We start from the raw sequence: 26,371 nt of genomic DNA, 5'->3' as shown, positions 1-26,371 counted from the left end.
CACTGTCAGACAGAGAAGATGGGGCCACAGCCGAGGGTGGCTGCCTTTCCAGCCACTGCCATAGTGCTGCAGACGGTGAGCTCTCTGCCAGACTCATTCAACCGGGACAGTGATACCTAGGCTACAGAGGGCCTCGAGGACTGAGCTATTTTATTTTCAAGGTCAAGAGAAATCCTCCCATAAGACCATGAGCAGGAGGGTCAGGACCACCTCTCCATCAACACTCCCTACCGGAGCACCTTGTAGTGGAAGGTGATGTGATGCGCAGAGGTAACAATGAACTGGGAAGCCTCCAGGAAGTTTAGTGAATATGCAGCAGATCGAAACGGCACAGGGCAAATGTAATCCCCGCCTCCTGGGGGACCTGGCTGCCGGGGGATGGGAGGCCACCCAGTCTTACCATACTGGCCCGAGCTAATGGCGATTTCGATGATGGAGTCGCTGATCTGCGTGGTGGGCTCTCCTTGAGAAAGCACATCCTCGGGTGGGCCAGGCAGGGAGATGTCCAGCAGTGCAGAGACATTAGGTGGGGAGAGCCGGGTGCTGGAGCCTTCTGATGAAGGCAGAGGTATGGAGAGACCATTCGGGAGAGGAGTCTTGGGTAGTTCAGGTAAGGAGAGCACAGAAGAACCCTGCCAGGAAACAGGCACTGCTATGGCTCAAGTGGAAAACCAGAACCCAAAGCAAAACAATGACTATGGCCTCAGTCTCACAGCTTGGTGGCTGCCGTAGGCACAGTGCCCCAAACGCGTCCCCCCTCCCCCAAGGGAGCACACGCTCAGAATTGACTACTCCTGAGACGGTGAGCAGTGTCAGGCCATGGCAAGGGGGGCTGGGGCTGCTTCAGGGCTGCTGGTGACGCCCAGGTGGAGACTGAGTGCCACAGGAGGCATAAGCTGATGACCTCCTGCTGCTCCTGAGCCCCAAAACACCCAGTCCTTCTGTAACTGGGTGTGAAGGAAGGATGCTGGAATGAGGAGATCGCCAGATTCATTCAATCACCAGCAGTAGGTGAGGTGGACAGGACAACAAAACAATCATTGAATGCTGTGGTCTGTCTGTGGCCAGGGGTGGGGACTTGGCACTGCAGAAGCTACTTTGCTCTGTAGCCCCAAAGCACACTCTACCTGGAAACCGTCTGTCACTGGCTCCTGCTCTGGCCTCAGGGGGACGCTGATAAATGGGTCGTCCGTGCCCTGCAACAACACCAGGAAGACTGGTGAGTGGATGGATCAGCGCTCAGCAATGACCAACCACCAGCCTGGAGCAGCTCAGAGAGGCAGGTAACGGACCCTGCTCTAGGCTGGAAGTGTTACACAGCATTTAGGGACCTACACTTATTTATTTATTTATTTTTGGTTGTTTCATTGTGAATTCAAGCCCAAGTCAGAATCTGACCTCAGAACACCAGTACAGCTGAGCTCCCGGGGTTCTCACAGAGCCAGCCCACACACCTGACTTAGGCAGCCCACAAGCTGGCCAAGAAACACAGGCATGGAGAATCAGGCAGGATGGGTAACAAGGCCAAACCAGGCTCACAAAGTACTGAGTGCCCAAGAAGGGGTCATGAGCGCATGAGGTCAGCGCCACAATGCCACGCATGGCTGAGCTCTGAACAACAAATATGTGCTCCCTCCTTCCCTTTCTCTGCTGCAAGGGCCATGTTCATTACACGGCCTTCCTTGTTCAGTGGCTTGTAAGCTTTATCAGGCCTGATCCACTGGGCCTAGCATGACCCAGGGCCAGGCTCCAGAAGACCAACCCCAGAAGTTATCTATCACAGCAAGAGCTCCTCCAGAGATACTCACTCCCACAGCAGGGACGGCCCCGCCACTCTGGTGGGGTCTGACTGAGTCCTGCCCAGAGACCGTGGTAGTCACCTCCTCTGAAGTCAGTGAAGGGATGCCAGGCGAGCCCTTGGTATCCAAGACTGGCAGCTGGCTCCTCGGGATGATTCCAGCACTTTGAGCCGCTAAGTCGATTGCACCTGGTGACAGGAGTAACATTTTAAAGCCTTGTTTCCAGATACTGCATGTATGTATCCAGAGAATCCGGGGGCCGCTTCCCCTCCAACCTCAATTCAATGAAGAGCTCAAAGCTATTGTGCTTTTCCTTTTGTTTCCTTCTGTGCCAGTCCTGGGGCTTGAACTCAGGTCCTGGGTGCTATCCCTGAGCTTTCTACTCAAAGCTAGTGCTCTGCCACTGGAGCCACAGATCCACATCTGGCTTTTGGTGGTTAAATGGAGATAAGAGTCTCAGGGACTTCCCTCTTAGACTCACTTCAAATCACAAGCCTCAGATCTCAGCCTCCTAAGTAGCTAAGATTGCAGGCCTAAGTCACCAACACCCAGTTTTAGTGTTCTTTTGAAAGATAACAAGATACTGTGAGTTGGAGAAGACAGAATTATTTAAAAGGCTTCTGTTTTTTGTTTTTGTTTTTGGGTTTTTTTTTGGTCCAGTCGTGGGGCCTGAACTCTGGGCCTGGGCGCTGTCCCTCAGCTCTTCACCTCAAGGCTAGCGCGCTACCACTTGAGCCATAGTACCACTTCTGGCTTTTTTTCTGCTTATATGGTGCTGATGAATCGAACGCAGGGCCTCATGCATGGAAGGCAAGCGCTCTACCACTGAGACACCTTCCCAGCCCATTAAAAAGGCTTCTGATTTAAAAAAAAAAGGCACAGGGGCTAGTGTGATCACACCTATAATCCTAGCTCCTCAGGAGGCTGAGATCTCAGAGTCCTGGTTCAAAGTTAGCCGGGGCAGGAAAGTCCATGAAATTCTGATCTCTAATTATCTACTAGAGTGCAAGTTGAGCAAAAGAGCTTAGGGACAATGCCCAGTTCCTGAGTTCAAGCCCAACACAGACAAAAAAAGGCCAACTTAGGAAGATCACATAGTAGATGTCACTGCAGGTTAGAGACTTACTGGCCAGGTGATTGGTGCCCTGGGGAGGAAGGACCTTGGGTACAATCGGACGAGACAGAGCTGCTTTGGCCAGAGAGGACTGTATGGGCCGGAACCAGCCTCTGCCTGCAAGGGGAAGACAAAAGCAAACATGTCAGTCCGGCAGATCTGTGCTGACTCAGCGCAAAAGCAGGTTGCAGAGGAGTTCCTTCACCAGACACACCGGGGATCACACAAAGCTACCCAACGCTCCCAACACTTGCTTCACACCGCACAGACTCCCAAGAGAGGGGAGCCCTAAAACATTCCATGATGGCACCCTGTCTCAATTCTGCTAGGATCTGCAGTCTCCACTATCATGCCCTGGGAAAGGCATTTTAAGGGTGACAAACTCCCAAAGAGAGATACAGGGCCTGGGGGCAGTCAGTGTATCAGACCATGGACTAAAATTCTGCCACAGCCATTTGTTTTCACTAGCCGGAGAAAAGCCATTGATGGCTGTTGGGCCTTTTAAGTACACGATCAAGAAGGTTTGGTTGGAAGCAGTCCACAGTAGTATCTGAGGCCCTCTCTTCCACCCTTTCCTTGTCCCATCCCCACATCCTTTCCACACACACACACACACACACACACACGCACGCACGCACGCACGCACGCACGCACGCACACGCACGCACACGCACACCCACACACAGAAACAAGACCAGCAAAGATAAATCATATAGCATGTGTTTTACTGAGGAACTCTGTCTGATGTTGCTCACTTGGAAGTGCCAGGGCCCCTACTAAATTTACAGTCACAAGAAACTATGATCTATATTGCCCAAGAACACATTTATTCCATGAACTTCCTGACATAATCATATGCAGAACGTAGAAGCAAAGAATCCACAAACCTGAACAGGGCCAATTGTTCCTACCTCTGAGAAGGCAAAGCCCCTACTACTGTGCTCACCACTGAGGGCACATTGGTACACAACAACCATGGAAACCAACATCTGCATTCCCAAGGCAAGGCCACGTCCAGGAAGCAAAAGCACACAGAGAAACCCAGGCCTTACCAGCTATGGGAGAATTGGACAGGATGGAGAAAGAGCACACATTGTGGGACTGATTTTCAGATGGCCTAGGAAGCAGTGTTCTCTGTGAAGAAAAAAAAAAAAAAAAAAAAAAAAATCAAGGTGGCGAGAAGATACCAATACCCAAAAAATCCATCAGAAACTGTGTTACAAAGGAGTATTCAAACAGGAGGGAGCCCGGTACAAGCATGCAGGGAGCTTGCTTCGGAGCCAATAACAACTGCATGCATAGGATGCATGGGTCTGACGCCTTCTGTCCTGCGGGTCCTGAGCCTGGTAACACTGGATCCTCTGTGAAAGGAACCCGACCAGTCCCTTGTGTTTCTGTCTTTTTTCTTTTTGTTTTTTGTCTGTTTGTTTTTGCCGATAGTGAGGCCTGAACACTGTCCCCACTCTTCAGCTCAAGGCTAGGGCTCTACTACTTGAGCCACAGAGCCACTTCTGGCTTTTCCTGCTTAGGTGGTGCTGAGAAATAAGAGGAAAGGCAGGTAATATCCCTGTGTCCTAGCCAGCTCAGCCGGTGGGAGAGTCAGCGGCCACAGCTGGCTAGATCCACACAAAGTTCCCTCACCTGGACCACCAATGGCTTCCGAAGGTGCCGTTTCCGCAGTTTCTTGGGCTTTGGTGAGAAGAAATCAGACTGCATCTGTAAGGGAAGAAATCCAGCTTCATCTGCAAGGGACATGAGCACTAAAGGCATGCCCTCCCCTGACACAGCACCTGCTACAGGGGCATCCCAGGCCTGGCACTCACACTGATGGAGTCCAGGTGCTGCCGGAAAGTCAGTTCTGCTTCTTTACTGGGAGAGAAGAGCTTCCCATGTCGGCTGTTGGGTGGTAAAGTTGTGGGCACGGCAAAGAGGCCACCATCTGAGTCACTGCTCCCAGTGCTGGAGGGGCCGGCCACCAAAAGGGGCCTTGGGGGATTTCTTAACCCTAGAAAAGAAGGGCCACACACTGACTCACCCGCATCACCCACAGGCAGAGGTCCATGAAGGAATTCTCTCCACAGCCCTTTAGCCGCCTCTATGCCTTCTGAACCCCGCCCCAACCTCAATCCTATCTCCAACTCCAACCCCAACGCCTCCAGCCTCCACTGGAACCCCAGCTCCAACCCCAACGCCTCCAGCCTCCACTGGAACCCCAGCTCCAACCCCAACGCCTCCAGCCTCCACTGGAACCCCAGCTCCAACCCCAACGCCTCCAGCCTCCACTGGAACCCCAGCTCCAACCCCAGCGCCTCCAGCCTCCACTGGAACCCCAGCTCCAACCCCAGCGCCTCCAGCCTCCACTGGAACCCCAGCTCCAACCCCAGCGCCTCCAGCCTCCACTGGAACCCCAGCTCCAACCCCAACGCCTCCAGCCTCCACTGGAACCCCAGCTCCAACCCCAACGCCTCCAGCCTCCACTGGAACCCCAGCTCCAACCCCAACGCCTCCAGCCTCCACTGGAACCCCAGCTCCAACCCCAACGCCTCCAGCCTCCACTGGAACGCCAGCTCCAACCCCAACGCCTCCAGCCTCCACTGGAACCCCAGCTCCAACCCCAACGCCTCCAGCCTCCACTGGAACCCCAGCTCCAACCCCAACGCCTCCAGCCTCCACTGGAACCCCAGCTCCAACCCCAACGCCTCCAGCCTCCACTGGAACCCCAGCTCCAACCCCAACGCCTCCAGCCTCCACTGGAACCCCAGCTCCAACCCCAAGGCCTCCAGCCTCCACTGGAACCCCAGCTCCAACCCCAGCGCCTCCAGCCTCCACTGGAACCCCAGCTCCAACCCCAACGCCTCCAGCCTCCACTGGAACCCCAGCTCCAACCCCAACGCCTCCAGCCTCCACTGGAACCCCAGCTCCAACCCCAACGCCTCCAGCCTCCACTGGAACCCCAGCTCCAACCCCAACGCCTCCAGCCTCCACTGGAACCCCAGCTCCAACCCCAACGCCTCCAGCCTCCACTGGAACCCCAGCTCCAACCCCAACGCCTCCAGCCTCCACTGGAACGCCAGCTCCAACCCCAACGCCTCCAGCCTCCACTGGAACCCCAGCTCCAACCCCAACGCCTCCAGCCTCCACTGGAACCCCAGCTCCAACCCCAACGCCTCCAGCCTCCACTGGAACCCCAGCTCCAACCCCAACGCCTCCAGCCTCCACTGGAACCCCAGCTCCAACCCCAACGCCTCCAGCCTCCACTGGAACCCCAGCTCCAACCCCAACGCCTCCAGCCTCCACTGGAACCCCAGCTCCAACCCCAACGCCTCCAGCCTCCACTGGAACCCCAGCTCCAACCCCAACGCCTCCAGCCTCCACTGGAACCCCAGCTCCAACCCCAACGCCTCCAGCCTCCACTGGAACCCCAGCTCCAACCCCAACGCCTCCAGCCTCCACTGGAACCCCAGCTCCAACCCCAACGCCTCCAGCCTCCACTGGAACCCCAGCTCCAACCCCAACGCCTCCAGCCTCCACTGGAACCCCAGCTCCAACCCCAACGCCTCCAGCCTCCACTGGAACCCCAGCTCCAACCCCAACGCCTCCAGCCTCCACTGGAACCCCAGCTCCAACCCCAACGCCTCCAGCCTCCACTGGAACCCCAGCTCCAACCCCAACGCCTCCAGCCTCCACTGGAACCCCAGCTCCAACCCCAACGCCTCCAGCCTCCACTGGAACCCCAGCTCCAACCCCAACGCCTCCAGCCTCCACTGGAACCCCAGCTCCAACCCCAACGCCTCCAGCCTCCACTGGAACCCCAGCTCCAACCCCAGCGCCTCCAGCCTCCACTGGAACCCCAGCTCCAACCCCAGCGCCTCCAGCCTCCACTGGAACCCCAGCTCCAACCCCAGCGCCTCCAGCTTTCTTATCCCTGGTTATTTTCAGGACAGGGCCTCACTTCTGACGTTCCATCTGCCTCCTCCCAGGCAGCCGGGATTCCAGGCACCTCTACCCCTAACGCCAATCGCTAACCCTAATACTTAACTCAACCCTCACCCTTAACCCCAATGCCTCAGGTTTTTCACTGTTTATTTTCAGGAAAGGGGCTCAATTCTCCTAAGTCTCTACCTGTCTCCTTTCAGAGTCAGGATTTCAGGCTAGGCTTCCCACTGGTGCTGGTGACACCGTTGCATACCACTCCATCCTACTTCTCTCAAAGAGACTCCTTTTTTTTTTTTTGGGGGGGGGGGTTGGTTGTGGGGCTTGAACTCTGGGCTTGGGCGCTGTCCCTGCACACTTCAGCTCAATGTTAGCAATCTACCGATCTACCGCTTGAGCCACAGCACCACTTCCAGTTTTCTAGTGGTTTACTGGAGATAAGAGTCTGATGGACTTTCCTGCCCCTGCTGGCTTTGAACGGTGATCCTCAGATCTCAGCCTCCTGAGTAGCTAGGATTACAGGCAAGAGCCACCAACGCCCCTTGAGACTCCTTCTATAAAGATAAAGTCTCTTAAACTTTTCTGCCAGAGATAATCTCAATCTCAGCGTCTCAAGTAGCTAGAAGCGTTGGTTATTTTTAAGATGAGATCTGATTCCTGACAAGACAGATGCCTAGACTGTGATGCTCCTGTTTTCAGCTTCTCATTGTACTGGGATGGCAGGGATGTGCCACTATGCCCAGTCTCTTCAAGATGGCATTCTGTTTTGATGCAGCCTGTTTTGCTTGGGGCTGTCCTGTAATCCCAATCCTCCTCTCTCAGTTACATGCCACTGTGCCCAGCTACTGGTTGAGGAGGGATTTCATCAACTTTTCTCCATAAGATGGCCTTGAACCATGATCTTCCCAATCTCAGCCTCCCAAGTAGCTGGGATTACTGGCACCGGCCTACTTTTTAAAACTAATGTAGCCCTCATCACTCTGTGATAAGCTGTTTTATTATAAAACACTGAAAGTCTAAAGCAAGCAAAACATTCCCAGAGACATGGGGCATACGTATCTCAGGTGTTTTATACACAAAGTGGTGGAAATTATCCATTTAAATTTAACTTATTTTGTATGAGGATACAGCTCAGTGGTAACACACTTGCCTGACATGTGTAAGACCCCAAGTTCTGTTCCCAGCATCTCAAAACAAGAAAAAAGATTGTCCAAGTTGAACTAACGGGCTGGCAGGCTACTCCATCTTTACAACTGTGTTAGACAGCTAGCACTTTCCTCAAGGAGCTGCCTTATTTTAATGTTTTGGATCGAAGCCCAGCCTCCCTCTGGGGTGTGGAGCTAGTGACAGAACGCTGTGGAGGTGTGTGCAGGTCTCACAGCACAGGAACCCTGCAGTGACCAAGCGGCCAACTGCCACTCACCCACCTCCTCCGTTGCCAGCAGCTCACCCAGGACCCAGGCCTCCCTAGCCAGCATCCGCACTCATCCCGAGGAACCACCCCCACTGTCTAGGCCGTCACTGATTTAAATGGAAAGCAGGGCTGGCCCGAGGCAGGTGTCTGGTTTGGGTGGATATACCACTCCTCACCTGGAGAGCAGGGTGCACAGCCAGAAGGGAGGGTCTTACTGCTGCGGAGGGCAGACTGGCTTCGAGGGCAGCGAGGGCTCCGCGAGCTGAGGGCCACCACCTTCCCGGGGGGCGGTGTGGACTGTTCCTCTGGGGTGGGCCTCACTGAGGCGGCAGGTGCGGTGTTTGTTTCCAGAGCCTGGTCAGACATAAGCCAAAATACACCAGGCTCAACATGAGCAAATGGCTTTGGCATGAGTGCCGGGAGCTGCTGTGAGCACAACCTCAAGACTCGAAGGTGGCACAGAGCTCACGGGGGTAAAGAACAGCGCTGAAATAACTGACCTTGACAAGCCCCAAGGTCACTCAGCAACTTGCCAGTTTTTAAAATCACAAGCCGGTGGTGTGTAACACACACACACACACACACACACACACACACACACACACACACACACACACACACACACACACACACACACACACACACTGCAAAGTGCAAAGCCCCAGCCAGTTGAGTATCCACAGTAGCTGCCATCCTCCTCAGGGAAGCCCATGTGTGTCCCCTGCCTGGACACGGGGGTGAGAAGGGGCAGGCGGTCGACAGCAGAGGCAGGGGGCTGGGCTAACATGGCCAGGATTCACTGGCCCCAGCTAAAGGTGCGAGGAGGCCCTGGTAGCAGGTGGTAACAGCTTGCCGTTTTAAAAGCCACCGTAAAATGTGGCGCTGGAGGGCAGCAGCCTCCCTGTGTCAGATCTACTTGTGAGAGTCCAGCAGTCAGAGCTCAAGAGCTTTCTCACAGCAAGACCCACCTCACAGATATCTGAGGCCCTGAAGGTTCCAGGCCTGGTAGCAAAGCCCTGTCCTCTAACCCCATCTCGAGTCTTAGCCTAATGGGAAGGTCTGGCCAGATGCTAGACTTCTTCACACCCTCCTCCCGCGACACACGCACTTGGTGTCCGAGTAGCCATCCGAAGACCCCTCCTGGAGCCAGCTCCCACAGGGGAGGCATGTCCAGCTCCTCAGCTCAGTTTTCCCTCTGCCTGTGCCCCCACTATAGCTCCCAAAGAGCTGCCAGCCCTGGTCCCTTTTAGGGAACGCTCTCACCTCCAAGTTCCTTCTTACTACCCCACCTCCCACTGAGGGTTTCTGTGAACTCTGCTTAGTCTGAAGTCTCAGGCCTTCTTGTCGGCCATAGCTCCGCTGGGCAAGCAGGAACAGAAAAACAGGACGGACGGAGCCCCCCAGCCGGAGGTTTCCAGTCTCCCTGACTGCGAGTACTGCGCACTGCACCAGGTTACCCAGGAAGCTATCTACAGTCTGCCAACCGTTCCTACAGCCTCACTCTTGTCTTTTCTGAGTCCTGGCTGCCTCACCTCCCGACAGGTGTAGCCCCTCCCCCGACCCAAGTCTACAAGTCGCAGCTGTTGGTCCACTCTAGGCAATAAGCCAGCTTCCTACCACTATTCACCACCCACAATACTGTTCCGGGCCACCACATTTCTTACCCAGTCAAAGCTAAAGCCAGGACCTCCTACCACTTCCCCACATGGTAGAAGTCTTAACTGGTTTCCCCTCTGGGGCTTCCCACCATCACACTTCTCCACCAAAAGCAGTCATCTATACTCAACATCTATCTGGTCACACCTGACCACTGCATGTCCAGGGGTCAACGCCACGCAGCTAAAACTGCAACCCCCTCCACTGTCAGACCTGGTCTCAGAAGCATCACCAGGCTGCCTTGCCCCCTCCCCATGCCCGACCCCTCACCAGCCCAGGGTAGCCTTCGCCTCGCTCACGGGGCAACCTAGGCAGGGCTGAACCTCTAGACCCACTCATTTGACTGCCTGGGCTGACAGCCCTCCCACTCACCAGCTTGGGATGGACCTCCGTGGAGATGAGCCTCAGGAGGCAGCTGAGGAGGCGCTGCTGGTGGAGGGCAGGAGGTGGGGAGCCCGGGTGGGCAGCCTGGCTCTGCCCAGTGGGCACCCGGCCCTCGGGACCAAGCACGGCCAGCCAGTCGTATTCCAGCTGCAGCTTGCTTGGCTTGCCCATCATGAGGTAGACTTCAGCTAACGTGAGGCTCTCAGAGGTCTGCAGGCTCCAGCCCTCCTCGCGCAGTTGCTGGGCAAGCTGGCTGGCGGGGACCTCCTTTGGGGGCCTGGTGGCAGGCTGTCCCTGAGACAGCAGAAGTTCGGAGGGGCTCCCCTTCTCCTGGGGCTCCTCTGCAGGTGCATCTGTCAGGTCTTTAGTGCAAGCGTCTGGCAGGAGCCCCGGGGGAGGCTGGGGGTCTTTGCCGGGGGGGACAAGGTCAGTGGGCTCTCTGTTGCAGGGGGCCGGCGCCTCGGGGGAGGCCGGCCTGCTGGGAGGGCGCTCCCTCCCCGGCTGCGTGTCGGCACAGCGGCACTGCTCCGGGATGATGAGGTCCTGACATGACTTCAGATAGCGGGGAAAAGGGTCGAGGAGTGAGAGTTCGTCCTCCAAGTCTGGGAGCTGGCTGCAGGCACAGGGCAAGACCCCTGGCTCCCGGATGGGGGCATCCCCGCCCGCTGCAGGGGTCTTCTCGAGGTGTGGCCCGCAGTCCTGGAGCCCATGAGGCGGCCCGTCGGGAGCGCCCGGGCTGCTCAGACTCGGGGCGGCCCCCTCCCCAGGGGCACTCTCAGGGGAACTCTCTCCAGAGCTCTGCGGCGACGCGTCGGCAGTGGGAAGAGGGCGCCCCCCGCCCTTGCCCTCAGCACCGCCCCTCGGGCACTTCACTTGGCCTCGAGCAGTGCCCTGCCCACTCTGGATGCCCAGGATCTGGGCTGGGGGGAGCGAGTGGGCATCCTTGGTGCTCTGCTTGCACCGGCCACCCTCCTGCCAGTGCACCGTGCAGAAGGCCTTGGAGTGTACCACACGGGCCACGCCAGGCAGCGGCGTCAGTGTGCAGTTCTCGCCTGGGAAAAGGTGCAGTGCCACCTTCTCCTGTATCTGCGCCGTGCTGGAGCCCTGCAGCTGCCGCTCCTCTAGTGTCTTCCGCTGGGTGTACTGTCAAGGAGCAACTTCCACCAGCTCTTCCATGTCATGCCAACTGACAGGCACAAGGCTGCAGTGAGACTCAGAGCTGTACCCTGACCCTAGGGACTCGCCTCAAGCCACTACCAAACAATGCTGGCCCAGCCATTCCACGTCCTTAGGAGATTCACACCTGTTAAACTGGATCGGGAGTTCAGCCAGGGCCAATAGGCCACGTAGGCCAGGAAGGCAAGGCCCTGTCATGCTGCTCACCTTACTGGCGGGATGCTCTGGCCACATCCCAAAGGCCAGACAGAGGGGAACTCACGGCTCAGAGAGCTTGCTGTGACCAAGCCCTGCAATGCATGGAGACCACAGGCAGGTCTCCATAGACAAACCCTGGGGTACAGGGCTCCTGCAAGGCCCACAGCAGCAGCATGGGTTAGGAAGGGAGGCCTGGTCACTCAAGTAGAAGAAGCTGCCATGTTTGGGAAGTTTGCTTAAGTTGAAAAGATACAATGCGCACTTCATGGAGTGCCCACTTCTGCTTCAGGAACTCAATGAGGCTGGACACTTTCCGATGTAGCTCCACGATCATCCTATGAACGTGACAGACAGCAGTCGTTAACTGAGGAGGAAACCTGCGGCAGATCACCACACAAGAAAGAGCAGCAGGCCACAGAAGGTACATCAGCAAGATCCATGGCTCCCCTTACTAAAACTCGGCTTTATCCGTTAAGAGCACCGTGGTTCACGTGAAACTCTAAGAAATAATGTGGTGAGGCTCAGGTCCCCTTCACACAGCCAAGTCCCCCTGGGCACCGTTATGAAACGCAGGGCTGGGAAGGTGGCTCAGTGGTAGAGCACTTTTCTTGCATGCATGAGGCCCTGGGTTCGATTCCTCAGCACCACATAAGCAGAAAAGGCCATAAGTGGTGCTGTGGCTCAAGTGGTAGAGTGTTAGCCTTGAGCTGACGAGCTGAGGGACAGTGCCCAGGCCCAGAGTTCAGGCACCACAACTGGCCAAAAAAACAAAAACAAAACAAACAAAAAAAGAAAACGAAACGTACTCATGTGCAGGATGCACCACTGGCATGTGCTACCATGTGGAAGAACCTCAACACTTACAGCCAACGAGAGGAGCAATCACAGCCAGTGCTGTGTATAGCTCCGCTAATATGAAGTATCTACACTAAGAGAAAGTAAATGGGCAGGTGCCAGGAGCTGGGGAGAGGCAAGCATCCTCCGAGAATGGCTGTTAATGGGTATGGAGCTATGGGAGTGATACAAATTTTCTGGAAGTAGACAGAGGTGGAGGTTGCATAATACTATGAATGTACTAAAGGACACACAACAGCGAACTTTAAAATGACTAATGTTTCTTTTTTTCTTTTTTTGCAATTGGGCTTGAACTCAGGGCCTGGGCATTGTCCCTGAGCCTTTTTGCTCAAGGTTAACACTACCACTTGGAGCCACAGTGCTCCACACTACCAGTGGTTTCCTGGTAGTTTATTGGAGATGAGTCTCACGGACCTTCCTGCCTCACATCTCAGCCTCCTGAGTAGCTAGGATTACAGGCATGAGCCACGGGTGCCTGGCTTACCTCCATTTTTGAAAGTGTATAAATGGGGGAAAAAATTCTTTAACCACAGTGGTACCTTGTGCATAAATCAAATTCAAATCTTTGGGGAACTGGAGAGAGAGGGCTAGTAAGGGCTTTACGAAAAGATGAGGAAGACTCAGCAGACACTCCGCCTGATTGTAACATCCTTCCAAGCGTTCACTCAGCCCCAAGACTCCGGCCAGGCATGGAGCTTCAGGCAGTGCCTCCAGGCCTTGTGGGGTCAGATGACTCCTATACTAGTGTCACACTGCCCCATCCTCGCGTGATGTCAGAGCACAAGGGAAAAAAGCCTCCATCTTGGGATTCCCTGAGAGAAATGCCAGTGCCACCCCGGAAGCCCTGCCCAGGCATCAGAAGCCCTCCTCATGCTGAGCAGCGTATCACCTGAGGCGTGGGTTCTGGGCAAGGCTCTGCACTCGGGCCCAGGCGTGGTTATTGCGTGGCTGTAGCTCTACAGGAACTTTCAGGGGCAGGCGCACTGGCTTCTGGTCTTCTTCATCACTGAGGCCTGTGAAAGGAAGACCATGAATGTCCGAGGCATACAACTTCAAGGCAGGAAGCAAAGCACGTTGGCAGAAAACCAAAAGAATGAAAGCTGTGGGTAGACTGCCTTGTGATGGAAAGCAGGGAATAGAAAGGGAGGCAGAGAGACCGTTGCAATGACATGGTTGCTTGTGATTGAGAGTCCATGAGACTTCTTCCTGTCCGAATGCTGCCATAGCTAGACAGGATGTGGACACACTACTAGGCCCAGAGCATTCCAAATTCAAAAACCATCCATGGGACTGAGGTTAAGTGGGGTCAAACACAAAACGACTACAGAAGACACATTGCTAGCTCAGCCTGTCCATCACAAAATGGAATAAAGTCACGTGAGCCACACTTGCTTGTGCCTACTCCACAGACCACCTACCATCAGGATCGCAGAGCTTCTTGAGGGCCCGGCACATGGGTGCTTTGATCCGCAGATTTCTCCCTTTGTAACGCACTGTGGTGGCCCTGGGGAAAGAGGGAGGAAGCAATGCTCAGGCCTCCAAGTGAATGGAAGTGAGAGGCTGGCGGGCATAAGGCACAGCAAGCAGAAGGACGGGGCCAACCGTTGCCCCCCTCAGCCTCCCACCCTGCCCCCAGGAAGCTGGACTTGACCACCCAGGACTGTAGACTGAGGCAGTGAGTTCTGGCCATTTCCTCTCCTGCTCAGTGAACTCAGGGAGGCATAGTTAACACAATTAACACCTCTCTGGAGGCGGTCCCCATCTTAATGTGCACCTCACTCTTGGAGCCTGAGAGCTGAAGAAACTGAGGAGTATCTATGTGATCTCTATGGAACCTGCCAATCCATCTTTCCACAACTTCTGTGCTGCCTTTTACAATCAACCAACTGTATGCATACCATACCCCGTCCCTTGAAATCCACAATGGTAAAGCCAGGGTACGTGTGGTCAGAGAGCAAGATTACAAATCCATGCTCAGTCTTTGGCCGATCCAAACACTGCTTTCCAGACCTTCTATGGATTAGACTTACAAGAAATAACATGCAGGGGCTGGGAAGAGCGCTTGCCTTGCATGCCTGAGGCCCTGGGTTCGATTCCTCAGCACCACATAAGCAGAAAAAAACCGGAAGTGGCGCTGTGGCTCAAGTGGTAGAGCGCTAGCCTTGAGCTGAAGAGCTGAGGGACAGCGCCCAGGCCCAGAGTTCAGGCCCCACAACCAGACCCCCCCTCCCAAAAAAAAGAAATAACATGCAGCTATGGAAATAAATATAAAAGCAAGACTGGCCTCTTCTAACCCGAGAACCAAGTGTAGTGGTGCATACACATCTTCCTAGCACTCGGGAGGCTGAGATCTGAGGATGTCAGTTCAAAGCTGGCCCAGGCAGAAAATCCACAATTAACTAGCAAATTGATGAACTGGAGATCTGGCTCAAAACCAAGTTCATATATTTATATTACTTGATATAATCACTCTTCAATTCTAATCTTTCTTTCTTCTCCCTCAAACACGAAATCTATGACCAGCCTAAAGTTGGTGCATTATACAGTTCAATGGCTATGTTCACATTCTCAGGTAACAAGGGCTGTCTCTGACAGTCCCTGGAACAAAGAAACTAAGAAAACTCCTAACCTGAGCTCCCTTTACATGTATGACATCAGGGTTCAACGTGAATATTTCTATGGGATCCCCGACACCAGGGTGACTCCTCTATGAACCACAAGTCTGGGTCCCTTCTCATAGGAGACTTATTTCCTTCTCTACAAAGCTACTGAATAAATCTAATCAGTTCATGCCACATTCAATGCCTCTGGGTCTTCAAACAATGTAATAGGATTTCATTTAGTTAAGAGCTTTCCTCAATTCATTTACTCTTTAATTTAATGTTACAATTCTATAACTGAAAGGAGATTTACAAGTAATTGAAAAAGGTCTGCATTTGGAAGCTTGGGCAGGAAGTCAAGCACTCCAATTTGCTTTTCATCTTATATCAATCACTTTGCCAAGCCCGGCACTTGGGGCTCACACCAGTAATCCTAGTCACTCAGGAAGCTGAGTGAGATCTGAGTATCCAGATTCAAAGCCAGCCCATCAGCCAGGGCGGACAAACCCAAGAGACTCTTATCTCCAATTAACCAAGTGTGAAGACGTGGCTTAAGTGGTAGAGAGCCAGAAAAAGCGGACAACTCAGGACCCTGAGAATCAATTTGTTACACAAAAATCTTCCCTATTTCTTTCTGTTCTGTTTGTCCTTAAAAACTAAAGTCTGTCGGGAAAAGAATAGATACATAAATCAGTGGAGTGGAAGGTCCAGATATAGATATAGAGCCACATATATTTAGAGTCAACGTATGTAAGCAGTGGCATAGCAGCTTGCTGGGGGAAGGGAGACTTCTAACGGTGCTGGGAAACAATTACTGTAGGCAAAAAGATGATCCCCGTCTAAACTTCCCCAGCAAATAAAAAGTTAATTCAGAGTGGCTCTCAAACTTCAATGCAGAAGTATAAACCTTCTAGAAGAAAATATGGGAAAATCTTTGACTGAAGCCCAAATCACTGGAGAGGCTGACCAACAGGACTTCATCCACCTTATAAAGATGTTTGCTCTGTGAGAGACACTGAGTAATGAGAATGAAATGCAGATGGCTCACAGACACATGTGTCCAGGTCACCTATCAGATAGAAGTCTTAGAGCTAGAACAGAGAAAGGACTCTCTAAACACAATCATTAAATGGGCACAGATTTGAACATGCACTTCACTGAAGAAGATGTTGGAGTAGCAAATGAGCATGTGCTAGGAAAAATGTTTAGCATCACTGAGCACCAGGGAAGGGAAAGCAGAGGCACACAGGCTGCTACTCTACACCCACCAGGACAGCTCAGTGACGGGATGTGGGAGCAACTGCAAGGCAACTCGGAGGGGCCTCAAGAGACAAGACCCACACTACCTCTCCTCTTCCTCCTTGGTTCACTAACACAGGAACCCATGCACACATGAACATCTCATGGAGGAGGTAAGCACAATTCAGTTCCACAGGTGGGGAACGGGCATGCTCACATGACAGAACCCACTCAGTAGGAGAGGGCAATAAGCAGCAGCTCCGCATTCCAACACCGGGAGCTTCAGGGCACAGCACAGACCTTGCACCATGGCTTTCAGATGGCTTTCTGTAAAAGGCCAAACTACAATGAATAAGAAAAGCAGTGACGCAGTGGCCTGTAGCCGGGCCTGGGGGCTAGACCTGCCCTGTCCACCACAACTGCGCATACTCACTAAACTCACAGAGCCAACAGTGCAAGACACTGCAACGGGGTGATGCCAAACAAGACCACACTAAAGGAAGGCAGAACTAAAGATACTAACCCACTGGTGCTTGCCAGGGAGTGGGGGGAGGTATGAACAAGTAGCCCGCAGGACTTTTTCAGGCAAAGAAGACCAAGATAATGTAAAGGTGGAGATGCATTATTACACATCTGTTCAAACTTACATAAAATGTGTCTCCCCAAGAGGGAGCCTTAATATAACCATGGTCTCTGGGTGGTAATAATGCATCCACAGAAGTGTATCAATATCTTTCCCCATGTGTTCTCAAACTCCTATTCTTAAGGCTCAGCTTCCTAAATGCTGGTGTTATAGCTGTGTACCACCATCTGTTGAGATTCACCAACTGTAAGAATGCACAATAATGCAAGACTGTGGAACTCTGTATTCTCTACACCATTTTCTTTCTTTTTTCCTAGAGCTGAGGAATGAACTCAGGGCCTTGCACTTGCACTGAGCTAAATCTTCAACCCCATACGTCATTTTCTTGTAAACCTAAACTGTTCTAAAAGAAAAATCTGACTAGGCACTGGTGGCTCATACATGTAATCCTACTTTTGGAGGCTAAAATAAGAACTGTGGTTTGAGATCAACCTAGGGCTACTCTAGAGACCCCTTCTGGGTATAGTTGTGCCTATCTTGCCAGCTAAAATGAAAAGCCTAAAAATAGGTGGACTTGGGGCTGGGAATGTGACTTAGTGGGACAGTGCTTGCCTAGCATGCATGAAGGCCTGGGTTCAATTCCTCAGTGCCATATAAACAGAAAAAGCTGGAAGTGGCACTGTGGCTCAAGTGGTAGAGTGCTAGCCTTGAGCATAAGAAGCTCAGGGACAGTGCCCAGGCCCTGAGTTCAAGCCCCAGGACTGGCAAAAAAAAAAAAAAAAAAAAAAAAAAAGGTGGACTACAATCCAGAACATGCAGTTGCTGTATGACACAGCAGCTAACCAGTGCGGGGCACACCAGTGCCCAGACTTGTGCCTGGCAGCACAGGTAGATGAACACAGCTCCTACCAGGGTTGCGCAGCAGATACAGCACCGTGTTGGACTTCGCCGTTACTGAAGGATGGTGACAGCACATGCAATGTTGCCATGAGCTGTAACTCCTGCTAACAAAGCACAAGCCCCATCAGCACCCATGGCCATCTTCAAACACTTGGGTCTTTCCCGATGAGTGCTATAGTAGGGACAACTAACCTTCATGGATACTGGCTTCATTAAGGAAAAAAAAAAAAGAACCAAGAGCCAGGGGCTCACACCTATAATCCTAACTACACAAGAGACAGATATGAGGATTGGGGTTCAAAACCAGCCCAGACAGGAAAATCCATTAGACTCTTATCTCTAATAAAGTAGCAAAAAGCCAGAAGTAGAGCTCATGTGGAAGAGCACTAGCCTTGAGCAAAAGAAGCTCAGAAATAGTGCTCAAGCTCTTGAGTTCAAGGCCCCAGACCAGCATACATACACAAAAAGTCAAGTAAGATTTGCCCCAAATCACATCACATCTCAGAGAGAGATAATCCTTCATCTGTGGGGAAGAAAATAACACCAGAACACATCACACCCCCAGGAACTTCAGCATTCTGGAAAAGGTTACTGCTGAGAGAAGCAAAAATGTGAACGGGAGCTCTGAGACAGACTTGGAGGCCCAGCGCAGGGCTCCCTCTCCACAGCCATGGCCTCCCCGATACCCAGCTGTGGCGCAGGGCTCCCTCTCCACAGCCATGGCCTCCCCTGTGTGGCGCAGGGCTCCCTCTCCACAGCCATGGCCTCCCCGATACACAGCTGTGGCCAGCCCCTGGGCACTCCCCAGGCTCTCGCTGGTTTGTGTTGAGGCTGCACCAATATAGCTCTAGATGGGCTTCCAATTCGCTATCCTCCACCTCCGCCACCCAGGTGTGTTATGTGCTATTGCCCAGTCCCCCATTTGTTTTCAGGGATACGTGGCAGCCCTGGCCAGTCATGGCTCTTCACCACACAGTAAGTAGTGCAACTGATCTTAATAGGGTAATTATATAAATAAAGCCTCAGAAATCTAATCCTGGGGAAGACATACAGGTAACCCCGTGTGTCACCCTGAAAAGTACAACTACCAGGTGTGAAATCCAGGCCTATGGGGGAGAGGGTTGGAGAAAGCACCTGGGGTTCAAGGAGGCCATGCTCCAGACAGAGGAACTGGTATGTCCACAACAGTCCAGACAGGTCTCGGTGAGAATGGAGACCAAATATCACCTTCAAGGAACAGAAAGGCCCCGGTGGGCTGAGTGGCGTTGAGGGGGAGAGGACTGAGAGGCATGGAAGCCACCCAAGAGGATCACAGGCCAAGTGAGAAAACCCGCCCAGTCCCTCCTCTGCAGCAGGCAGCGGCAGGGTTGGGCCATGCAGCGCTGCCTAGCAGCATGCTCCCAGGACTGACCCAGGGCAGCTGTGAGCGCTGAGGTGGGCGGCGTGGGCGGCACAGGCATGAGGGTCGATGGAGCTTCCGAGCCTCCAACCAACCAAGACAGGGGGGCAGCCCACTGAGAGCATGAAAGGGAAACAGGAAAGTTCAGGCTTTCAGGAGAAGGGACTTATAGCCAAGATGCAGACAAGCAAGATGGGTAGATCTGGACTGTTCACCCGGATGAAGTGACAAAGGCCCTGGGAAGAGTGGAAATAACCACCGTAAAAGGTGCTGTAAGAAGCCGGGCGCCGGTGGCTTACGCCTGTCATCCTAGCTACTCAGGAGGCTGAGATCTGAGGATCACAGTTCAAAGCCAGCCAGGGCAGTAAAGTCCATGAGACTCTTATCTCAATAAACCACTAGAAAACCAAAAGTGGCTCTGTGACTCAAGCAGTAGAGCACTTGCCTAGAGCTGAAGAGCTGAGGGACAGCGCCCAAGCCCAGAGTTCAAGCCCCATGATTGATCAAAAAAAAAAGTGTTGTGAGAAAGGAGCTGAAAATGGTACTGATACAGCTTCAAGAGAGAGCCAGAGGGCAGCTATAAAATGGAAGAGCTCAGGATGCTGACACGTTCCGAACTTGGGGGCTGACTCTGGAGACTATCAGAACATAGAAATATTCAAGAAGATTCAAAGGCAAACTGCACAGGCTAGGCTAGTGAGTGCCGGACAGTGTACCAAAAAATCCTGAGGACCAGTCAGGCTATATTCACAGAACAAGCGTTGTGTAAATGACACCCTGGAAGCAGAGATCGTCAAAAGCAGCCAGGATTGAGCATGCCTCAACTGAGCAGTCCATGACCCTGGTGGTTTGTGAGTACAAGAACAGTTGAGCTCTGCAAATCAGGGAAGAAGAGCAGCCAGCCAGCAGGGAGCACTGGCTCCAGAGCAAGAGGAGGCCAGAGAGGCCACTGGAAGTAGCCCAGGAGACTGGTGAAAACATAAGGGGAAAGAGAAGACATGTAAATACCAGGGCAAGGACAGAGCAGAGAATCTGGCTGTGCTCAGACCAAACTGCAGACATGGGTGCATGGAAACAGTCACTGCCCTGGGCTGAACCTCCTTTGCACAAATGAATTGCAAGCCTGGGAGGACAGGAAGCTCCAACTGTGGTGGTCCTTGTGGAGAAAGCACTCACTTCTGTATTTCAGTAAATGTACTCCCAGGAGTGAACACCTCACAGTGCATTCCACTGGGACTTACCCAACCTGAATGAGTTCGTTCAACTTCGTGGCGTTCTTGTCATCCATGCCTTTAAATGGAAAGACAAATGAGTGAAGCCATTAGATTCTTTTCATTGTTATCACCTTCCTCCCAGACTCCAAATCCTGATACTGAGTATCTGGGCTTTTCCAGACTAAAAGATCTATGGTATCTCCACCTCCCCACCTAGAGCTAAGACCTTTCACCCCACAGAGCTTCTACACCTGCATAGGTCTTCCTCGTCACTTTCTCAAGAGTCCACCATGCTCTCTGCAAAAATGAGTCCTTCTTCCTCATCCCTTGACACGGACAAATAAATTGCTGCCTTAGCCCAGATCACCCAGCTCTGGTGAGTTTGCTTCTTCACGGATCCGTAGCCTGTGACATACTGGGCACACTTTCCCTGACTGACTCAGGTATACAGGCTGAATCCTCAGAATCCCAGGGAAAGGGAACGTCTGATGCCCACACTGTTTTCTCCAGTCTCATCACTGTCCTCAGTATGTGTGGGAAAGAAGCTAATGGGAGAACTGAGGGAGGGAACGTCGGTGCTCACTCTAAAGTTCATTTAAATCTTCTGCGTGATTGGGGACCAACAATACACAGCCAGGTTGAAAAAGATAAAGATGAAAACTGTAAAAGCAGCCAGACACAGACTGCACTCATACAGAAGGAACAAGAACCCAATGATCCTCACTAGAAACAGCGCCGGCCAGACCTGGACAATGTTAACTCAATGAAGGAGCTGAGGGGCGGGGGACACGGCTCAGTGGTAGCGCCCTTGTCTGGTACCTGCATTCCCTGGGTTTAAGTCAGTGAAGGAAGAGAAGACAGGAGGGAGAGAAAAGGGAAACTATCAAGTCAGAATTCTATATGCAGCAAAAAAAAAAAAAATTTTTTTTTTTTTCAGAATAAAGACAAAATTAAAAGCCGGGTGCCAGTGGCTCATGCCTGTCATCCTAGCTAGTCAGGAGGCTGAGATCTGAGGATAGAGATTCAAAGCCAGCCTGGGCAGGAACATCGTGAGACTCATCTCCAATAAACCACTAGAAAACTGGACGTGGCACTGTGGCTCAAGTGGTAGAGCGCCAACCTTGAGCTGAAGAGCTGAGGGACAGCGCCCAGGCCCAGAGTTCAAGCCCCACGACCAACCAAAAAAAAAAAAAGACAAAATTAAAGTTTTTTGGGTAAATAACTAAAAGAAATCATAGTTGGTGCAACTGGCTTCTTCCTTGATAAGAAGTACAGGAAGTAGTGTTGTGGCTCAAGTGGCAGAGCCCTCGCTTTGAGCTGAAGAGCTCAAGGACAACGTGCAGCCCCAGAGTTCAAGACTGACAACCCACCAAAAAAATAAAAAAGCTTTAGTGACTTACTGACAGAGTGCTTTCCTGGCAGGTATGAAGCCCTACGTTCAACTCATCAGTACCACAGACACAGAAAAATCCAGCTGTGGTGCTGTGGCTCAAGTGGTACAGTGCTATCCTTGAACAGAAAAAACTCAGGGACATTGCCCAGGCCTGTAGGTCAAGCCCTAGGCCTAGCAAAAATAAATGAATAAATAAATAAAAATTCAGCAGGTTTCTGCTGAAAGGGAAATGATGCTTCTGGAGAGGAAGAGCACAGGAGAGGGCACATGCAGTGAGCACGCGTGGAAATGGAGTCAGATGCACCACCTCCCTCGGAAGGACAGTGATCCCACCTCCCTGTGCCACAGCCAAGAGGCCTGTGGAGGGCGTGGCAGTTCCAGACAAAGAGACCTGGCCTGGAACCTACTCCAGGACACATCTCAGGAGAGGGAGTGGGGGGGCAGGCATAAGACCCTGCAGTCTGGTCTGCACTTGGCAGGTTAGACACTGAGAGCTGGGGGAGAAGCCCAAGGGAGGAGGCTATGAAACAAGATCACTTGTTGACACATGGGACTTTTTGACTTTGTTCTTAGAAGGACAGAAAGAGGGGAAGGGGAGAGGAGACAAGGAAGCCCACCTTGGTGACCTGAGACGCTCCAGCCCCTGGCTGAATGGTCTCGAGAGGACATGGATATAAGGAATACCACACCTTACCCCCTGGAACCCATCACCAGCCCCTAGGCTTGTGGCACTGTACCAGGCCCAAGCAGTACCTTTGCACAGAACTTTTCTGCTCATGAAGGCATGGACTAAGGAGCCAACAAGGAACCGCTATTCAAGGGTGGTGGTGCCCACCTTGCCTCTCCAGGCTGAAGAAGCAGACAACCCTAAGCAGATCACTTACTGCCCTCAAGCTTGAGTGCTCACAATCCTTTTCTAAATGGATGACACTAGCCCACGGAGAAGCCACGAGGGTGCTTCACATAATCAGTGTGTGGACACTCCAGGACAGGACAGAGACTCCAGTCAGAAACCCTAGGCAGAACGAGGTATGTTGAAGAGAAGTTTCAAATTCATTTTACAAGGGGCTCAGAGAGAGCAGCCTATGCACACATGCTTGGGAAAACACAAACAGGTCAAGAGGTACTTCCTCAAGAGGACAGAGCAGAGCAGTGGGGCTGGGGACTCCACACGTGGCAAGCTCTGTGAACCAGGACGGTTCCTGAGGAGAACCCCTTGCAGGGCCAAGGGCTCCGACAGTTCCCTGTGCCAACAGCCCCCGCATAGGCTCCAAAGATGTACAAGAGTAATTTGAGTGCCACTTCGCCGTTCTGAGAATGGGCAGCGATACTCACAGCCCCCGATTTTCTTGCGGAGCTCCCCATAGCAGATGAGGCCATATAGCTCTTGAGATGACTTCTTCAGCCCTCGAGAGAACACTGCAGGACAAGAGAAAGACAGCGCTCAGGAAGGGGGGCAGACACTCAGCGGGGGCAGCTGTGCGTGCGGAGTGGCACAGAGTGGATCCCAGGAGGCTCCGCTGACACAGCGACCCGGCCCTCACTCATGCACAATGCCGACCGCGGGAGAAGCTGGCAGAGCATACAGGAACACTGTTGGAGATGTTCAAAATAAACATCTACTCAATGCCGGGCGCCGGTGGCTCACACCTGTCATCCTAGCTACTCAGGAGGCTGAGATCTGAGGATCATGGTTCAAAGCCAGCCCGGCAGGAAAGTCCACGAGACTCTTATCTCCAATAAACCACTAGAAAACCGGAAGTGGCGCTGTGGCTCAAGCAGTAGAGCGCTCGCCTTGAGCTGAAGAACTGAGGGACAGCGCCCAGGCCCAGAGTTCAAGCCCCACGGCCAAGCAAAAAAAAAAACTACACAAAATGAATTTAGAGTTTAAAACACTGCTTTTGGAGAGCAGAGCAAATGTGTCCCGGAGGAAGTCACTTGTTCAGAATGGGAGATTCTTGCAGCTGGGAGGAGTGGATGAGAGCACCTCCCTATCTATCCTCCAGCAGGTAGGGGCTCTTCTCAGTATGGAGTTTTCCAGCACAAATGAGGCTCACACCTAGAAACTACCTCTCCCGCCTTCGTGCCCTCCCTAGTTCACAATGGATTTGCCGCTAAGTCCCACCCAATGTCCACCCCTCCCACCTCACGAGCAGGCACCAGCTTAGAGAGCAAGGAGACAAACAGGTACCACTGAACAGGAACCCACTATGTCTGGCCATCAGTGTGAGTCAAATGTGTGGAAATTCCAGAAGGCTCATTCAACGGACTGAGTTGGGCAGGTGCCTGCTGCCTCAAGCCACTCTGGACATCAGCAACACACAGAGAATAGCAAAGCACAGACAGGAGGTCCTGGGGCCCTGCCACCCTGCAAGTCTGGACCTCGGGCACCGGGGCACTGTGATCCTGATGTAACAGCCATTGGGCCCTGCCATCCGTGTGGAAACAAGGCAGGATTAAGACTGCCATAATCCCACATGGAACACACAGAGCTACAGACCCGGCAGCACATACCCTCCTGGCTTACTCCTGCTTTGGCTCTTATTCTTTTTTTATAGCAATTTTTTTATTGTGATTAACTGAGAAAGTTATATTTATATTATAAGTTATATTAACTGTGAGAAAGTGATATTAAAGTCACACATTCTAACCTATTCTTCTTTTTTTTTTTTTTTTTTTTTTTTTTTTTTTTTTTTTTTTAAGAGTCTTTATAGACTTTTCGGTCCCAGCTGGCTTTTGAGCTTGATCCTCAGATCGCAGCATCCTGAGTAGTTAGGATTATAGACATGAGCCACCAGCACCAGGCCCAGTAGTATATTTTTTTTAATATATTTTTATTGTGAAAATACTGTACAGAGGGTTTACAATTACATGAGTAAGATAATGAGCACATATCTTACCAAGCATTGTAGCCTCCTGCTTTGTTTCCCCTTCCCATCCCTTCGTATCCTCCCCCCACCCAGGCCCTTCCCCCCAAGTTGTAAAGTTCATTTTTGGACATAACGACTTGTACATCTCATTGTTGCAATGGGTCCTCCTGTATCCCTGTTTTAACAGTTTGTTTTTTCCCTTCCCCTCCACATATACCAACATCATATATAGTGAAACAGGTAACCTATTCTTCTTAAGGAGTAAAATAAACTTCTGATAAACTACAAATGAAGTAGTTTTTCAACAAATTCAGGACAATGGGGGCAAATCTGATCAAGGTATACCAAATGCATATATGGACATGTCAAAATGAAATCACCTTACACTGCTAACTGGTGCTTTTATAATGTATAAGAACAGTAACAAAGGACCACCAAAAACACATATAAAATATAGGAGCCATTGCTACTATGTGTAATGTGGCATAACAACATAGACAGACCACCCTGGGCACAGCTTTCCCCAATGGCAGAAGCCAGCCAGCTGCCAAGGGACTGGACAGTACCGAGGATTCCAGTGAGCCTCCTGGTGCTGGTTCAGAGGCAGTTGTCCCTAGCTGCTCAGACCCACATTGGCAGACCCACTGGAACCTCAGGACTGCCATGGAAGAAGAGGAGCTGTGTACGGTCAGGACAGAAGGGGGCTGGAGGAGAGGAAAGGATGCCCATCGGGTCTGCTGACACAGAGCCGTGACCCCTCACCCCTGGAGATACGTAAGAGGTCAAAGAATGATGCTTCCAGGTACCTAGGAAGCTTAGGGCTAGGAGTGAGGACAGAAGGTGAAAAACAACTGAAAAGCATCATCTGCTTCACCGCTTTCTGACATCAGCATGGGAGAAATGTGGGTTTAGCAGGCCCTGGGAATGAGCACTTGCAATTCAGCGCCATGAAGGAAACCCAAGGGCACTGTCCACCACATAGAAACGTGGGGCCCACCCCCCGGTCCCACCCCAGACACAGCCTCTCCATCCACACGTCAACCACAACAGGCTCCAAACCCTAAGTGTGCTGGCCACCTTGTGAGATCTTTCCTAAACCAGCCAGTGTAGCCTGAGTTTTAGAATGTTACTGAGTGGGGCTGGGAAGGTGGCTCAGTGGTACAGCGCTTGCCTTGCATGCCTCTGAGGTCCTGGGTTCGATTCCTCAGCACCACATAAGCAAAAAAAAAAAGCTGGAAGTGGCGCTGTGGCTCAAGTGGTAGAGCACTAGCCTTGAGCTGAAGAGCTGAGGGACAGCGCCCAGGCCCAGAGTTCAGGCCCCACAACCGACCCCCCCCAAAAAAAAAACGAACCAGAATGTTACTGAATAACATTATCCACCTTAAAAAAAAAAAAAAAGCTGGACACCGGTGGCTCACGCCTGTAATCCTAGCTACTCAGGGGGCTGAGATCTGAGAATCGCAGTTCAAAGCCAGCCTGGGCAGGAAAGTCTGTGAGATACTTATCTCCAATAAACCACTAGTAAACCAGAAGTGGTGCTGTGGCTCAAGCGGTAGAGCACTCGCCTTGAACTGAAGAGGGCAGGGACAGCGCCCAAGCTGTGGAGTTCAAGCCCCAGGACCAAAGGAAAAAAAAAAAAAGACC

The 26,371-nt window shown here is 52.3% G+C and overlaps 1 protein-coding gene across 3 annotated transcripts in view; it reads right to left on the bottom strand.

Moving 5' to 3' along the window:
* LOC138825413 (protein cramped-like) overlaps positions 1-26,371 on the bottom strand; it is a 48,871-nt gene that overhangs the window by 7,203 nt on the left and 15,297 nt on the right. For 2 of the 3 annotated variants that reach the window (XM_070019926.1, XM_070019928.1), the window contains 14 exons: positions 23,193-23,276; positions 20,492-20,540; positions 13,948-14,033; positions 13,419-13,542; positions 11,928-12,009; positions 10,289-11,434; positions 8,437-8,614; positions 4,737-4,918; positions 4,555-4,629; positions 3,966-4,047; positions 2,926-3,030; positions 1,809-1,987; positions 1,128-1,196; positions 401-632 (listed from right to left, as the gene is read on the bottom strand). In XM_070019926.1, the coding sequence (XP_069876027.1) occupies positions 401-632; positions 1,128-1,196; positions 1,809-1,987; positions 2,926-3,030; positions 3,966-4,047; positions 4,555-4,629; positions 4,737-4,918; positions 8,437-8,614; positions 10,289-11,434; positions 11,928-12,009; positions 13,419-13,542; positions 13,948-14,033; positions 20,492-20,540; positions 23,193-23,276 (2,673 nt within the window). The remainder of the gene's footprint in view (positions 1-400; positions 633-1,127; positions 1,197-1,808; positions 1,988-2,925; positions 3,031-3,965; positions 4,048-4,554; positions 4,630-4,736; positions 4,919-8,436; positions 8,615-10,288; positions 11,435-11,927; positions 12,010-13,418; positions 13,543-13,947; positions 14,034-20,491; positions 20,541-23,192; positions 23,277-26,371) is intronic. The other variant, XM_070019927.1, reaches the window with a different exon arrangement.

Source organism: Dipodomys merriami, unplaced genomic scaffold, assembly GCF_024711535.1.
Source record: "Dipodomys merriami isolate MVZ:Mamm:240054 unplaced genomic scaffold, mDipMer1.0.p SCAF_137, whole genome shotgun sequence".
In the NCBI taxonomy this organism is placed as follows: Eukaryota; Metazoa; Chordata; class Mammalia; order Rodentia; family Heteromyidae; genus Dipodomys; species Dipodomys merriami.
Note: the sequence above shows the minus strand (reverse complement) of the source record. Positions and strands in the feature narration are given on the sequence as shown.